The sequence below is a fragment of the Vanacampus margaritifer genome, chromosome 14 (genome assembly GCF_051991255.1).
Source record: "Vanacampus margaritifer isolate UIUO_Vmar chromosome 14, RoL_Vmar_1.0, whole genome shotgun sequence".
NCBI lineage: Eukaryota > Metazoa > Chordata > Actinopteri > Syngnathiformes > Syngnathidae > Vanacampus > Vanacampus margaritifer.
The window spans coordinates 17,443,662-17,459,601 of NC_135445.1; the positions used below are offsets into that span (position 1 = coordinate 17,443,662).

Sequence of the window (15,940 nt, forward strand, 5' to 3'; positions counted from 1 at the left end):
CCCTATTTATTTTTGTCCGCGGCAGCTGTCGCCTTTCATTACAGGCACATGAAAAGCGAGTCACTCCCATTTGTTTCGATTTCATGCGTGGTAAACAACCAATAGGTAAGATGTATGTGGGCAAAAGATTGATTACGTTTTATCATTGTTATGTTCTTGTTTGTGTAATCTTTTATTTCTTGTACATTATTTTATGGCACCATAAGTTTTTTCTCTCTTCAGTTTGATGACTTAACTCACACATAAACTTACATGAATATTTTATGAGACATATTTATTCCATAACTCTCATTATTGTTTTCATTATATTAGTCTGCCAAATATACCGTGCATAAAGTTTATTAGCCTGTTTGTTAAATTTTCAGAACTGCAGAGTGAGTGCTACCTAATCAGCATCTTGATATGCCGCACCTGAGGTGGATGAATTATCACGGCAAAGGAGAAGTGCTCACTAACACAAAGTTCAACAGAACTGAATCCTTTTGTGTACATGTAAAAAGTCTTAGAGTTTTGAGTTCAGCTCATGAAAATGGAAGTACTAACAAAAGTGTTGAAGTGGCTGCAATCCCCGAGCATCGTTTGTGCGCCGTAGATGCTGCTTCATGCTACGACAAGTGGTAAGGGGCTGGGAAAATGCTGAACTAGTTTCACTCAAGATTGGAATGTCAACCTGTGTCAAACAAGAGGAGGTTGGATCCAGTGAACAAGAGATTACTCTTATATGTTTTTTACTATAATTTTATTGATTTTGGGATATAGATGTATATATAATATATATATATATATATATATATATATATATATATATATATATATATATATATATATATATATATATATATATATATATATATATATATATATATATATATATATATGGTAATAATACAATACACATAAGTATCACGAAAAACAATTTCTTCCTGATTTGTCGTATGGAATGGTATCATTATGAGACATGCAGTACAACAACAGGAGAGGAAAATCTCAAAGACATTAAGACTTTGGTCCATTTTTCAATTAAGCTTAAAATACAAAGAAGTGATAGTACATGTGTGGTCCTCATTTAGGGAAAAGCTGATTCATAACTAAAAATCTGAACTTTTAATTACATTTTAATCAATATTGAACTTCAACCAAATGCTGTGCAGTCTACTTTCAAAGTGCAATTACCATGACAGATTTAAGGCCACAGAATCAATGTTATTTTAATAAATAAAAGGCTACGGGATGTATTCAGCACGTTGGCATTGGAGAAAAAAAAGAAAAAAAGATCATTGCTTAAAAAGTTTGAGCAACTACTGTGTTTAGAAATAACTTTGCAAATATGTACCATTGATTTTATCAAAATAAATGCAACTTCAATTGTATAGATATATAAGTGGAACAATATAACATACGTTTTCAAAGCATATAAAAAGCTCTGAGTTTCCTCGGGTCTATACGTCGTAGAAATCAACGTGTTCTCCTGATGTGTATTTGTCTTCTAGCAGCAGCTTCATCATCTTGGCACACGAGGCCTCACATGTGATCAGCTGGCCTTCGTCAAACATGTCTGAAAATGTCTTCCTTAAGCCCAATTCCCCCGTTTGTGTCCTAGCTATTAACTGCATATCTGTGTCCAAAGGACCTGGTTAAATGCAAAAAAGAGAGAAAACACATTTAAGAAAATATATAAATAAAAATAAATACATATACATGAATGTAAACAAGCCCTCACCTGGAGCATAGTTGAGCACACGCAGGTCTGGCTCCTCTTCTGCCAGAACCTTGAACATCATATCTCGGGCCGCCTTGCCAGTACAGTAGAGCACCCAGGAGCAAAATGGCTTCAGGGCGCACAGTGAGGAGATGTTGATCACGCAGCGGCGCAGACCTGACTGCTTTGGAAAGGCCTGCAGCATGCTGGCAGTAAGGCACAAAGCAGAGCTGACGTTGCAAGATAGGTAGGAGTTCACCTCGGCCATGCTGGTGAAGCTTTTGGTGAAACGGGACACGTCACCGAGTGCGGCTGAAAAGAGAGTGAGGAAGTTGCTACATTGAATATTGAACTTGACTAGATAAGTTAAAAAAAACATCCATCCATCAATTCTCCCTAATTGAATGTCCTGTTTTGGGTCACAAGGACTTTTCCCATCAAATATTCAGGTATTAAGAAAAAAAAATACAACATTTATATATTTTTGCTTGGTTACACAATTCTAAAAAACAAAACAAAAACACATTTCCACTTAATAATCAACTGTTTTCATTTAAAATTTAAATTGTGCGAAGGAGCATAGTGCTTTCCTCTCTAGTAATATAAATAAAAATTTAGACAAATCTCTTGATCACATAAGATTTTGGTCTATAAGATGAAGTGGCATCAGAAGCACAGTAGTGATTTTGCCAGCTAAACGGCACATTTAAGTATGGCGGGTTTGTTAAAAAATAATAAAAAGTGATCAGTAGGAACGGAAACTGTGACAGCCTGTCGGCATCAAAATGTGCAAAATCATTCAAGTCTATTGAATTGCCTTTGAAAAGTAATTTGATGGCTTGCATCAGCCAAGCGCTGCTAGCCGCTAACACTGAAGCCGACGCTAAATGCTGGCAACAGGCGTGGGCCCGTACAACACGTCATCTTAATTATGTCTTTTTTTAATTGGCTATTGAAAGTTATTTCAGGACAAGATGTGTTGTTGACTTCAGTTGCAACAGTTTGTGACATTAATTTAAACACCCCAAACACAAAGATGAGTCAAGTCAGCCATTAGCCGCCCCAACTTAAAAATAAGAGTAACAAGGCAATGATTTTTGTTAAGGTATGGTGTTTTTTTGGCCTTCACACTATGTGGAGATATTTATCTCAAAATTATTCACACAAACACATTTGTGATTTTCACATGTGTTTTTCACATCCACAAACATTTTCACGATTTTCAAGTGTTTTTCAGAGGCACCAATATATCCGCGATTTTCACGTCCTTTTGTGTGTGTATTTTCCATTGCTTATGGCGAGTTGTCAAATGTGCGTTTGTGGATCGTTGCGCATGCGCATTTAGACAAATACGCTGTTTCGAGATATTCACACATACAAGTCCTCAGATTTTCACGTGTAAGGCCCGTTTCTCCTCTGTCGACGCGGAGGCAGTATTGCTGTCTCCATTCATCCGGTTTGTTTCCCTTGAGCTTGTTTTACACTCTTCTTCTATTGTTACCTCTTTGGCCGCTGTTGCTTTAGCTCAGTAGAAGAAAAAAAATTAAACAGTAGAAGAAGAGTGTCTTTCGAGTGAAGGCAAAAGATGCTTAAGGGAAACAAATTAAGGTTGCAAATTGTTTCCCGACTTGTGCAAAATAAACACATTAGACTCATTTTCCGGTTTACAATTTCCAATTTTAAAGAAATGGCTCGTTCCCGTTCAGTGGAAACAGCAACACATTCTCCGCAGGACACGTGAATATCTGAGGACTTGTGTGTGTGAATATCTCAAAACAGCGTGATGTTTGTCGCACATTCGACAACACGCAAGCATAAGTCATGGAGAAAATGCACACACAAAATTAAAAAAGATGTTAAAATCATGAAAATGTTTGTGGATCTGAAAAACGTGAAAATCACGAATTTATTTGTGTAAATAATTTTGAGACAAATCTCTCCCTATATCTCACCGCATTGGTTTCAACCCTGCATAGTATGTACAATTGTTGCTGCATTTTGCTGGACAATTTCTTCCTGTTAATAAGCATGTATGAGGCCGGAAAAAAAAATGCCTCAAGCATTTCTTTTAACCGAGGTAGTTGAATTACTCAAACTCGTCTCCACCCTAGTTTTTATTTTGAATTGAAATTTTTAAATATATCCGTGTGTTCTTTTGTTGTTTCTGTTTTCTCGTACTCCCATGCACAACTGATATTCTATATATGAAAAAAAAAATTATGCCAACTTTTTCTATTTTAATTAACACGGTCTTCTTTAAATAATACATTGATTGGTATCATATTTATTCACTATTATTGCTGAAAGATAAGAAGAGTGAGTGAATGTTTCACTCTTTAGTGACATGGGTTGCGTTGACTTATTTTGTCCACTAGATGTCCCGCTTTCACCAGGGTTCTTGCAGGAATCACTAAATTATATTTTAGACATGTTTTTAAATCTTTTTAGACCATTATGAGAAACATTTTAGACCAACTTCAAGTCATAGCAAGCTGGTGCTTTCCGGCTTTCGCGTGTGAGTCAAGGGCCTTTACGCCCAAAGTCACCAACTTTATAAAAAAAATGTCATACTTTGCAACGAACAGAGTGTCTATCGCCTGCTACCTCTTCCAACCAGTTGGATAACTCTACTTTCAAGCCAATTCTTGGTAAACTGGCATTTAGCCATTTTTCAGAAACACGTTGTCGGCACTCCTCATTCTGACTAATTGCATAAACTTGGTGGAAACGAAAACTTGAAAGGTATGGTACGCGGTAGTGACCACATTCACACCAAAAGCATTGGGAGCGTTTCGTTTCGTTTTACTTACTAGCGTTTCGCTGCTGGAGTGTACACGGGCGCTTCATTTGCGCACACCGGAGAGAGGGCCTTTGCTTTGCTTCACTTATCGCAGCCACTTACACTACGGCAAAACTCCTCTCAGAAAAAAAAAAGTTTCAACATTGCAATCAAGTGGACAACACTGTGCTACAATGCTGTAGCGAATGCCGGGTTCTACGTTAAGACTTTTCGGGTGGTGGCCCTGCCAGAACCAGTTAGCCTGGCAAGTCACAACCACTTTCTTGAAAGAGAAAGTGGGTCTGGACAGGCGTCCATAGACAGCGATTTGGCTCTGGACAAAAACATGCCAGCCAATCAAATTTGTCTATTAGCATGACGTCGTCTTCATGAGCAACGTCACTCTTCACTCTGAGTTTTTCCCGCAACAACGACATAAGTTATTCTGTCTCTTTTCGGCTAGATGTTGGATTTTTACTCCGTCTCCGCAGAAAAAAGAAAAAAAAGAAAAGACTTCAACAAGTCGCTTTTCTGACGTCACTCGGCTCTTTGCTCATTGGTTCATTCCACTGTCTCAGGTTTGCCCCGCCTGAGAAATGCAACTGATAGGACGGTGGACCAGACTCTCCAGCAAAGCCGCGAGTGAGTCTGGATTTCCAGGCTAAGAACCAACACTGGCCCTTTATACCACTAGCCTTGGGCCGATACCTCACATCAGAATTTGGTCAATTTAACATTTTTCAAATCAATACTATTCATTGTCCCCACATGATTATTTTTCATTTATTCATGTATTTATTTTACAAATGATTCACCAATCGCCAGTGTTGAAAATGGCTTTCTTTCTTTGATGATCCAATGTCAGTGATTGAACAACCATTCCGTGTTTGACGATGACGACAACACAGCACATCACCAGAATTCATCACTTTATCACCGCAAGCACGACACCACTTGGCAAAACAAAAACACAAAAAAACATAGCTGTAATTTTCTTTTCTTTTCGACTTTTCTTTTCAGGGGTCGCCACAGCGAATCAGTTGCCTCCATCTAACCCTATCCTCAGCATCCTCTGCTCTCACACCAACTTCCTTCATGTCCTCTTTAACTACATCCATAAACCTCCTCTTTGGTCTTCCTCTAGACCTCCTGCCTGGCATTTGGAAAGTCAGCATCCTTCTGCCAAAACACTCACTATCTCTCCTCTGGGCATGTCCAAACCATCTCAGTCTGGCCTCTCTGACTATTTCTATTTCTATTTATATTACTTTAGCTTCTCCTCCACCTAGTCCCTGCTCTCACTATAGATCATAATGTCATCTGCAAACATCATTGTCCATGGAGATTCCTGTCTAACCTCGTCTGTCATCCTGTTCATTACCATAGCAAAGAAGAAGGTTCTCAGAGCTGATCCCTGATGTAGTCCCACTTCCACTTCGAACTCCTCCGTCACACCTACAGCACAGCTTACCACTGTCTTACAGTCCTCATACATGTCCTGCACCACTTGAACATACTTCTCTGCCACTCCAGACTTCTTTATACAAAACCCCAGTTTCATTCTGGGCACCTAAGCTTTCTCCAGATCTACAAAGACACAATGCAGCTCCTTCTGACCTTCTTCGTACTTTTCTATCAACATCCTCAAAGCAAATACTGCATCTGTGGTACTTTGCTCACAAATGTTCACCTCTGCCCTCAGTCTAGCTTCAATTACTCTTTCCCATAGCTTAATTGTGTGGCTCATCAGCTTTATTCTTCTGTAGTTGCCACAACGTCTCCCTTGTTCTTAAAAATGGACACCAGCAGACTTCTCCTCCATTCCTCAGGCATCTTTTCACTATCTAAGATCCTGTTGAACAACCCAGTCAGAAATTCTACTACTACCTCTCCTAGACACTTCCATACAGAATAAATAATGTAATGATTCCTAATAAGATATAAAGTAATTTACAATTAGTAAAACATAACACTAAAAAATTGTATATTATATATTAAAGTGTTGATTTCATCACATATATTGATCAAATTTCTAGGGCCATTTGTATTTTTACTGATGATCAGACACCCTGTAAATTAATTTTAAAAACTAAATGCGTAAATAAAACAAAAGGAAAAATACGGGCTGATTCAAAAGCTTGTCGCTGGCTGAGTCTCTGGGATTAGATGCTATGCTCACACCAGGGGACAATATACCTCGTAATGCAAAGGTAAAACTTGTTTATCATGCTAACTGACTTATTTTTACACAGTCCGTTCGATATTCAAACGCTGTGATGATGTTATGTTACTATGTTTACTAGCATGGAACAAATGATTATCGTAGTGGCAAGCTATGCAGTAATTTAATGAATATGACTCCGGCTCCAGAGTGAAAAACTCCAAGCACAAAGACTAAATCCCTCTTTATTTAACAATCAAATGCACTTAATAATTTTGAAAAAGGTACATTTTAAAACTAAGCTGTGTGTTTGTGCAGTTGGAGTGGACGCTAACTATCTGACTCGTTAATGTGATTTGTAACACGCAATTCGACACCTTTGTTAGAGTGTACGTTTATTAGTAAAATGTATGAACATTTATCTACTAATTACAACATTTATCTACTAACCTCGCAAAAAATGATCGCTGCAAATCCGTGAATACTTTATAAGATGCCAGTCTTTTCTGTTGATTGCTGCTATCAATCTACGTCTTTTGTCTCCATTATGTGTATGTGATAAAAAGCAACATTTAGTTTACTCCTTTGTCTGTCTGTACAACCGACCACACAGCAAGATATGACCATTTTATAAAACAATCGATTAGATAAAGGACTTTATGCTGTAAGAGATTCAATCGTTACAATACAGGCAAGTGGCTCTTTTGCCGTCCAGCGTCCCGTAGTTGTGACGTCACGTGCAAAAGGTCAATACTCGCCCATCTCAAATGATAACTGCGTGATGACCCGAAGCAGAAGCTTTACCTCGTCATGCTTCCAAATTCAATTTTCCGTCCATGATTGTGTTGAAATAACGGCCATCATTGCACCAACTCTTCATTGCTGATTCTTCTTCTTTAATGCTCTGGTTCTTGTATGTTTTCTGGGGACTTTTTGTGGCTGCACTACAGCGCCATTTCAGAATTGGCATATGCATTACAGCTGTTAAGTGACTTCTTGTGGACACACACAAGTCTTGAAGCGTTTACATGTGTACACATTTTTTGGGAGGAACGAAGCTGGCTCCGTTTCCGTGTGGACATGGACTCAGTTCGCTGGTTTATTTTAGTCTTGTTGGTTAATTTTTGCTGTCACATTAATTTAGTCATGTTTCCTTTTGCAGTGAATTTATTATTTCCTGTGCTTTGTTTCCCCTTTGATAATTTTGTATTTTGATCCTTCCCATTTGCAACATTTTTTTGAAAATAAATGCTTTTTTGGGAGCTCGATCAAGCCTTGCCTGAACCTCTCCGCTTCCCCGAATTCCCACAGTCCACATTGACAGACATTCTGCACTTAATTTACCGTACCCTAACTGGTAGCTACCCTAACCTAACTACCCTAACAAACAAACAAACAAACAAACAAACAAACAAACAAACATGACTGTAACCATAGTCTTCATTATATTTCAAGTATATGGTGAACTCCAAGTTCACACCTTTTTTGTTCATAAAAAAATAAATGCTAATTTTACAGTGTTGAATGTTTATTGATTAATTTAAATCATCCAAACATCAAAAGGTAATGGGAAAAAAAAACTGCTACATGAGTACAAATATTGTTACACGGAAGCCTCTCTAACAGAGTCAATTAAAATTTAAACACTTCACTGCTTTGAATATACATGCTAAGGCTTATTTGCTCACTATATATTCATTTAAACAAGGGTACATAACTGTGGTTTGCAAGAATAATCAGAAACCTGTTGTACAATTTGAGTATGCTTTTTACATAAAGGTAAGCTTTAATCAGTGTTGTACCTGAACGAGTTCATTGGCAAACGTGAACTGAATGCGTATCTCTGTTCCGTAAACGTTTTTGTGAACGAGTTCATCCTAGGGCCAATGAATGGTTTTGAACGCAGTTCATTTTTGTTCAAGGTTTGCTCTTGTTAGACTACAACAAGAAAAATTACACCGCAAGCGAACCTGAATTAGGCGGGAAAGGTAAACCCCAGAGACCAACAGAAAGTCACAAGGCTCATACGTCATCAAAATTCGATGTGTGCTTGTCCGATGTAAACACAGCAGTGATCTGTGTGCTGTTTGCGTAGCAAACGCAGAACGTATGTAATTCTGTTGTTCAGAAACATACTTTCAGCTGTTTAATTACATTACCGTCGGAGGTTACTGTGGAACTAAACGTACAATAAAAAGAATTACACACTTAATTAAACATTGCGGTGTAATTTGCCATTAGGCAAGGCAGGCAATTGCTTGGCGCCCCTTAACCAGCAGGGCCCCCCAGAGTCCAACAGATTTGACACAAACTGCATATCCTTCACATTAGCAGTGCAGCAATGACAATTGACTATCAGGTGAGTCAGGTGTTTTTCTTTTTTCTTAAAGGTGCATGTCGCAATATTGACGAAAATTGTAGTGGTAAAATAACCATATTTTTCACCCACACGTTTTAAGAATTGTATAATGGACAGGTCGCAAATCTGCGCAAACTCTGTATCTTGCGACATGACCTTAAAAAACAACAATAACCATGTATAGTAAGGCTGATTATTATTTTTTTTTTGTAAATGATCATGAAAAGTAGTACAACTTTTGTTTAAAAAAAAAAAATACCTTTATTCAAAATGACCGTAGGTTTTTTTTTTTTAAACAAACATGTATAAGTAAGGTGTTAAAAAACGAAAAAAATGACCACATAGATTAAGGTGTTTTTTTTTTTTGTTTTTTTTTAAACAACCATGGTGTTTGTTTTCAAACAACGTTGTTTTCTGACTCACTTAGAAGGCTTTTTGCTCTTTACTTAAACAAACTAAAACAAAACAAGTCACTTGAATGAAGCACAATTAAGGATGATTGTTTATTGAAGAAGCAGATGTGAAATTTTAAAATGACTTACTATGTATACTACGAATGGCCGCCAGGGCACCCAATCCCTTCTTGCTTGGGGCCCCTGGGGAATGTTGCTACGCCACTGCCTACAGTCATTTGTTGGTTTTTGGTAAATATTTTGGCACATTGGTAATTTTTGTCCGTTAAATGTCCCCAAATTGTCCAAAAAGAGCGATATGATAAATATTGGACCTGTAGTAGGTCGTTGCTTATCATTGCCAGTTACAATAGCAGACAGAATTAAAAAAAATATAAAAAAAACATTATGGTGATTTGATGATACGTCACCCTGGAGAATGTAATTTGTAGACGGTCCCTATGTTAGACGGTAGTAGTGAATATCAAACATCAAACGTCAAGCCAACTTTTTCTCGCTCTATCAGCGTGCAGAATTATGTGCAGTCGGAAAGTCAATAGTTGATCAAATCTGACGCGATTGGTGATTAAAGCACAAAAAATCAAGTAGTCAGATCCGCGGAGAGCAGCTGCAACATGTTTATTTTTCATTATTAATTTTTTCTTCATTTTCTTTAATTCCTATTTTAATGATATATTATTAAATATAATAACTTATTGTCTATTTTAATGATATATTATTAAATATAATAACTTATTGTCCATTATCATGATATAAGTTAGGGCTATACATTTTCCTACTCCCTTTGACCATGTAAATTCTGACTTTACTAATAATTATTTTCCTTTATCTTCTTTCTTTTAACTTTTACTTCATAATTTGTATTGCATTTACATGTTCAATAAACCAAACCAAACCAATTCATGAAGTATTCCAAAACAGCATCTGCAAAACAGTTGGTGCCCAAGTGTGACCTAACCTGCGTTATTAACCAGAATAAGGTGTTCTATGTCCGGTGAAAAGGCCTCTTTCGCGGTCCGGACGACCATCTCCGGTGCTTCCATCAGGGACAGATCCACCACCACGCAGCGGACCTCCAGGTCGGACTCGACCAGCTCTTCCTGAAGAGTCTGCAGCTCGTTACCGGATCGGGCTACCAGGACGAAAACCGACCTGGGCTTTACCAGCCGGGCCATCTCCTTCGCAACAGTCCGGCCAAAACCTCTGGAGGCTCCGGTGATGATGCACAGAACTCGGCCAAGCTGCTCCATTCTCTCTGCTGCGCAGTGTAGTGCGAGGAATAGTACAGTGACGTGGTAGAACTAAACGATGTGCCTGGCTGTCAGCTCGCTACACTTGTTTGTGGCTCTTCTTCTTTTATTTAATAGGCGTGGCTCGCCACCACTTGTTGCCCTATCGCCATCTGTCGGTTTCACGCTACTTTGACACAGATAATTTTACAATGTCACATGAAGAAACAAATTTATGATCACGCCCAAGTCACACTAACATACATTTGTGCAATAGAAAAGGTGTTAAAAGAGACTATAAGATATATTATTTGAAAATATCACTGGTCAACAGAAATTTATTTATTTATTAATCATTTATTCATTCATTTTCATCAGAGATGCATTTATGTATTTTTTATGCTGATTTAGAAAAAAATTCTTTACTTTTTTCAAGCACATTAGGAATATATATATTTTTGTTTGAAGTAGGAAATCTTTTACCATGGTTAACCAAAACAGGGTTGGACACTGGCTGCTGCACATAACCCTAATTTATGATTATTAGTAAATAATATATATTAATATCCTTGTTTTATTGTGTGAATGCTGACAACGTTCCAACATGTTACTAACTTTATTTTTATTGTGTGAATGCTGATCGAAAACTGTTTTTTTTTTTCAATTCAACATTTTTACCCCATAAATTCACATTCAACAATTGACTCCCACTAGAATTTTAAACTCTTCAGATCATCCAATTTATTTTGGATCCATTTTCAGTATTCTCCCCAAAAGTCCTAATTTTCCCAATAAATATTGCATATTTTTCAGCAACAGAATTTCTTAGGGTAGGTGGTTTGGTGAGGGTTAGGATTTATAAGGTTTGTATCGTTTCTATGAGAAAATCAGGGCCAAATTCCAAACATTTCCCTCATTTAATCTCCAGAAATTACTTAATCTAGTATTCAAAACCAAATGTCCTTTTTATTCAAAGTAACAAAAACCTGTAAATCCCAGTCGTGGCTGAAACAGGCCTGGCGATTGTGTGTGGCATAAAGGTGAAAGATCTAAGAGGCATTTCATATTCTCTATTGGTTCAAGTTCAATCACTCAAGCCCTTAAAATGCAAGCAAGGAAACTGAAGTAACACAATCCCACGGAGTCACCGACACACATAAACAGATGCACACACACAGTCAGTTAGGGTGTGTAAGAGTTAGCATGGGTGTGGAATGCTTGGACGTGACTTGTAGCCTATAAATTTTCGCACAAATATGCATTCTGTTGTCACTCGTGGATTTGTGGTAATAAAGTGATTGAAGTTCATCGGTGACTGTGTCATCCTTCACCACAGGCAAAGACATTACATCACGAGCTTTAAAAAAAGAATAAGAAAGAAACAGATCAAACAAATAATTTTCATTTTGACATACCTGTAGATTAAATTATAGACATGACTTGAAATATGAGTTTAATTTGTTCAATGGCCACAGACTTTACTCAGATATACACTCCAATCATATTTTTTCCTTTGAAATGAATGGAAATTGTATTTATGTGATCCAACCTACCCAAAAAACATTTTAAAATTTTAACAATAAAACGCTTACAACCGCCCCCTCATTTGAATAACATTTCAACCTGACAGAACATCTGCAGCTTGAAATAAATACATTTATTTATTGATTGATATTCATTTCTTTTTATATATTTCTTTTTGTACTTATTTCAACTTTTCCTTTTAGAAGCTCATTCTTATTATATTTATTTACTATGCGATATATATATTTATATATATATATATATATATATATATATATATATATATCTAATCCACAACCCCGAGATAAGGAGTCTCATGCTCTACCGACTGAGCTAAACAGGCTTCTACTTGTTCTGTACAGAGTGTTTAAATCTGGTTTGGAGCCTAGAATATGCCTAAAACAAGACAAAACAAACTACCAGCATAATGTGGGGCTTGAACCCATGACCCTGAGATTAAGACTCTAATGCTCTACAGACTGGAGATATCCGGGATTCTTCTTCTTCAGTACTGTGTCTTTAAAATCTTTTTGAAGTCTAGAATACACCTAATATTTAGGACAAAACAAACTACTGCTTAACATGGGGCTCGAACACATGACCCTGAGATTAAGAGTCTCATTCGCTACTGACTGAGCTAACTGAGCTTCTTCTTGTTAAGTACTGTATCTTTAAATCTGGTTTGGAGTCTAGAATACACCTACCACTTAAGACAAAATATTTGACGAAACAAACTATTGCCCAATGTGGGGCTCGAACCTATGACCCTGAGGTAGCCGGGCTTTTACTTGTTCATTACTGTGTCTTTAAATCTGGTTTGGAGTGTATGACATGCCTAAAACAGGACAAAACATAACAAACAAAAAAAAGCATTTATTTTTGTACTTATTTCAACATTTACTTTTAGAATCTCATTTTTATTATATTTGTTTACTTTGCGATATATATATATATATATATATATATATATATATATATATATCTAATCTACAACCCTGAGATTAGGAGTCTCATGCTCTACCTACTGAGGTAACCAGGCTCCTACTTTTTCTACACAGAGTGTTTAAATCTGGTTTGGAGTCTAGAATATGCCTAAAACAAGACAAAACATCCCACAAAACAAACTACCAGCCAATGTGGGGCTTGAACCCATGACCCTTAGATTAAGAATCTCATGCTCTACAGAAGGAGCTAACCGTGCTTCTACTTGTTCAGTAGTATGTTTTTAAATCTGGTTTGGATTCTAGAATGTGCCTAAAACAAGACAAAACATCCCACAAAACAAACTACCACCCAATGTGGGGCTCGAAAAGACTACCATGAGATTAGGAGTCTCATGCTGTACCGATTGAGCTAACCGTGCTTCTTCTTGTTCAGTACTGTGTCTTTAAATCCTTTTTGTCCAGGTTACACCTAAGATTTAGGACAAAATCAACTACTGCTTAACATGGGGCTCGAACACACAACCCTGAGATTAAGAGTCGCATGCTCTACTGACTGAGGTAGAAAGTCTTCTACTTATTCACTACTGTGTCTTTAAATCTGGTTTAGAGTCTAGAATATGCATTAAGACAAATCCCACCGCCCAATGTGGGGTTCAAACCCATGACACTGAGATTAAAAATTTCATGCTCTACCAACTGAGTTAAAGAGGTTTCTAATTGTTCAGTTCTTCTTTAAATCTGGTATGGAGTCTAGAATACGCCAAAGAATTCCCTGAAATATACTACCGTCAAATGTGGGGCTTTAACCCATGACCGTGAGATTAAGATTTTTATGCTCTACTGACTGAGCTAACCGGCCATTAATTAGTTCAGTACTGTGTCTTTAAATCTCTTTTAAAGTCTAGAAGACACCTAAAATTTAAGACAAAACAAACAAAAAGTGGGGTTCGAAAACACAAACATGAGATTAAGAGTCTCATGCTCTACTGACTGAGCTAAATGGGTGTCAATAAATTCAGTACTGTGTCTTTAAAACTGTACCCCCCCCCCCCCCATTTATATATATATCATTTCCCTCTGCTCCGGTTCACCTGCTCCCAATTTCAATGCACCACACACACACACTTGTATATACACTGGGTGGGGTCACGTTCAAGGTTTAGGGGTAGAGTTCGCCAGTCGGCGAGCTGGCGAACTCAGTAACAGGGTTAACTTTCACTAAGAACGCTGGAGTGATGACCGGGGCCTCTCCCCGCTGGGCCTGGGGTAGGGGGCGCCGCCCGTCCTCTGGTGCCCCCATCTCCCCTTCTGCCCTCGGTGTTCCGTCCCTCCACGCGGTGGGGGATGGGGTGGGCACGGGTGCCCTCCCCGCTCCGCTGCCCGGCCCCTCTTCGGCGTAGTATAGTATAAAGTATAAAGCAGATCTAGTTAGTATAATGCCTATTTTTGGGCACTAGATGGCAGCGATGACTCTCTTCGGACAAGATTGGGTAGGCGTCAGTAGAAAACGTGAGGCGGAGCTAGAGTGTTGAGGGGACAATGGCTGAGGAAGCCATAATGGCGACCGGTTGCAAGCAGCTCATGCTTGAGCATTTTTTTCAAAGACGAAAAGCATCGACCAATGCTAAAGAGCACATTGATGACGATGATGATGATGATGGTGACTCCGAGGTTGACGCCGAAGTTGGAAGCGTTGACGCGACGGCTATGATCACGTCATAAAGCCTCACCGGCTAGCGATGCTAACGCCGGAAAACGCGGAGCACAACTGAGCACTTCTGCTCAGGCGGACGTTCAATCGGACGACGAAGAGTGCCCCGAGTCCAATGCATATTCATCGGAGGAGTGGGTACAGTCTGATCATGGGGAAGACACCGGTTATGGACTACAATGCCACCATGACGGAGCGCATAAGATGGATCAACCACCCGGTATAGGAACTGAAGGACAATAAGGAAGTCAGACGAAACACCACCGTAACGTCACCGTATCATGATCCTGAGAGTAGACTTGATGGCAACATGGCCAAACACACACTGCAGTATATACTTGCTATTCCCCGGAAAAAAAGGCCGGCAAGAAAGTGTATCGTCTGCACGCGTAGGAGCCATCGCAGTGAAACTAATCTGTTGTGCAAATCCTGCTGCGTCCACTTGCACGTAGGGGAGTGTTACAAAAAGAAAAACTGTATTTGAAACATCCACACAATTGTAAATAGTACCACGGTTGCGCACATTTGTAAATAGTTTGCCAAATTGTTTTGTCAAATTGTTACACTGTTGAATGTAAATAAACGTATTTTGCTATCAAAAAACACTTTTTCATTGTTGGTGGTAGTGTTTTACAGAAGTAAAGCACTGTTTACTGTACTTAGGCCTATTCGAGACTCCATACCAGATTTAAAGACAAAGTATTTACCTATTAATCTCAGGGTCATGGGTTCAAGTCCCACATTGGACAATCTTTTATTTTATGGAAAGTTTTGTCTCTACTTAGTCCTATTCTAGACTCCATACCAGATTTAAAGACACAGTCCTGAGCTAGCTAACGCCTGGTTAGCTCACTTGGTAGAGCTTGAGACTCTTAATCTCAGGTTTGTGTGTTTGAGCCCGAGTTTGTTCGGTAGTTTCTTAAATCTTAGGTGTATTCTAGACTCCAAACCAAATTTAAAGACAAATTGCTTAACAAAATGCAACACGGTTAGCTCAGTCGTTAGAGCATGAGACTCTTAATCTCAAGGTCGTGGCTTCAAATCCCACATTGTGCGCTCATTTTTTTGGTCAGATGTTTTGTCTTAGATGTATTCGAGACTCCATACCAGATTTAAAGACA

General features: G+C 38.3%; 1 protein-coding gene and 1 non-coding gene across 2 annotated transcripts; one reads left to right on the forward strand and one right to left on the reverse strand.

Annotated features, from left to right (window-relative positions):
• Nucleotides 1–1,081: 1,081 nt before the first annotated feature.
• LOC144034347 (sepiapterin reductase-like) lies at nucleotides 1,082–10,760 on the reverse strand. Its single transcript, XM_077543117.1, has 3 exons — nucleotides 10,370–10,760; nucleotides 1,721–2,011; nucleotides 1,082–1,630 (listed from the first exon to the last, which is right to left on the reverse strand). Exons 1-3 carry the CDS (start codon nucleotides 10,659–10,661, stop codon nucleotides 1,440–1,442), a joined length of 774 nt encoding a protein of 257 aa, XP_077399243.1. The 5' UTR covers nucleotides 10,662–10,760; the 3' UTR covers nucleotides 1,082–1,439.
• Nucleotides 10,761–15,802: 5,042 nt separating this feature from the next.
• On the forward strand, nucleotides 15,803–15,875 carry trnak-cuu (transfer RNA lysine (anticodon CUU)). The gene has a single exon. It is a non-coding gene; the product is annotated as a tRNA-Lys (tRNA).
• The last annotated feature ends 65 nt before the right edge of the window (nucleotides 15,876–15,940 follow it).

Excerpts from the sequence above, each read along its gene's own strand:
- LOC144034347 (XM_077543117.1), bottom strand. The coding sequence starts at position 10,661 with ATGGAGCAGCTTGGCCGAGTTCTGTGCATCATCACCGGAGCCTCCAGA. Across the intron at positions 2,012-10,369 it reads TATTCTGGTTAATAACGCAG|CCGCACTCGGTGACGTGTCC; the intron begins GTTAGGTCACAC and ends CTCTCTTTTCAG. Across the intron at positions 1,631-1,720 it reads TGTGCTCAACTATGCTCCAG|GTCCTTTGGACACAGATATG; the intron begins GTGAGGGCTTGT and ends GCATTTAACCAG.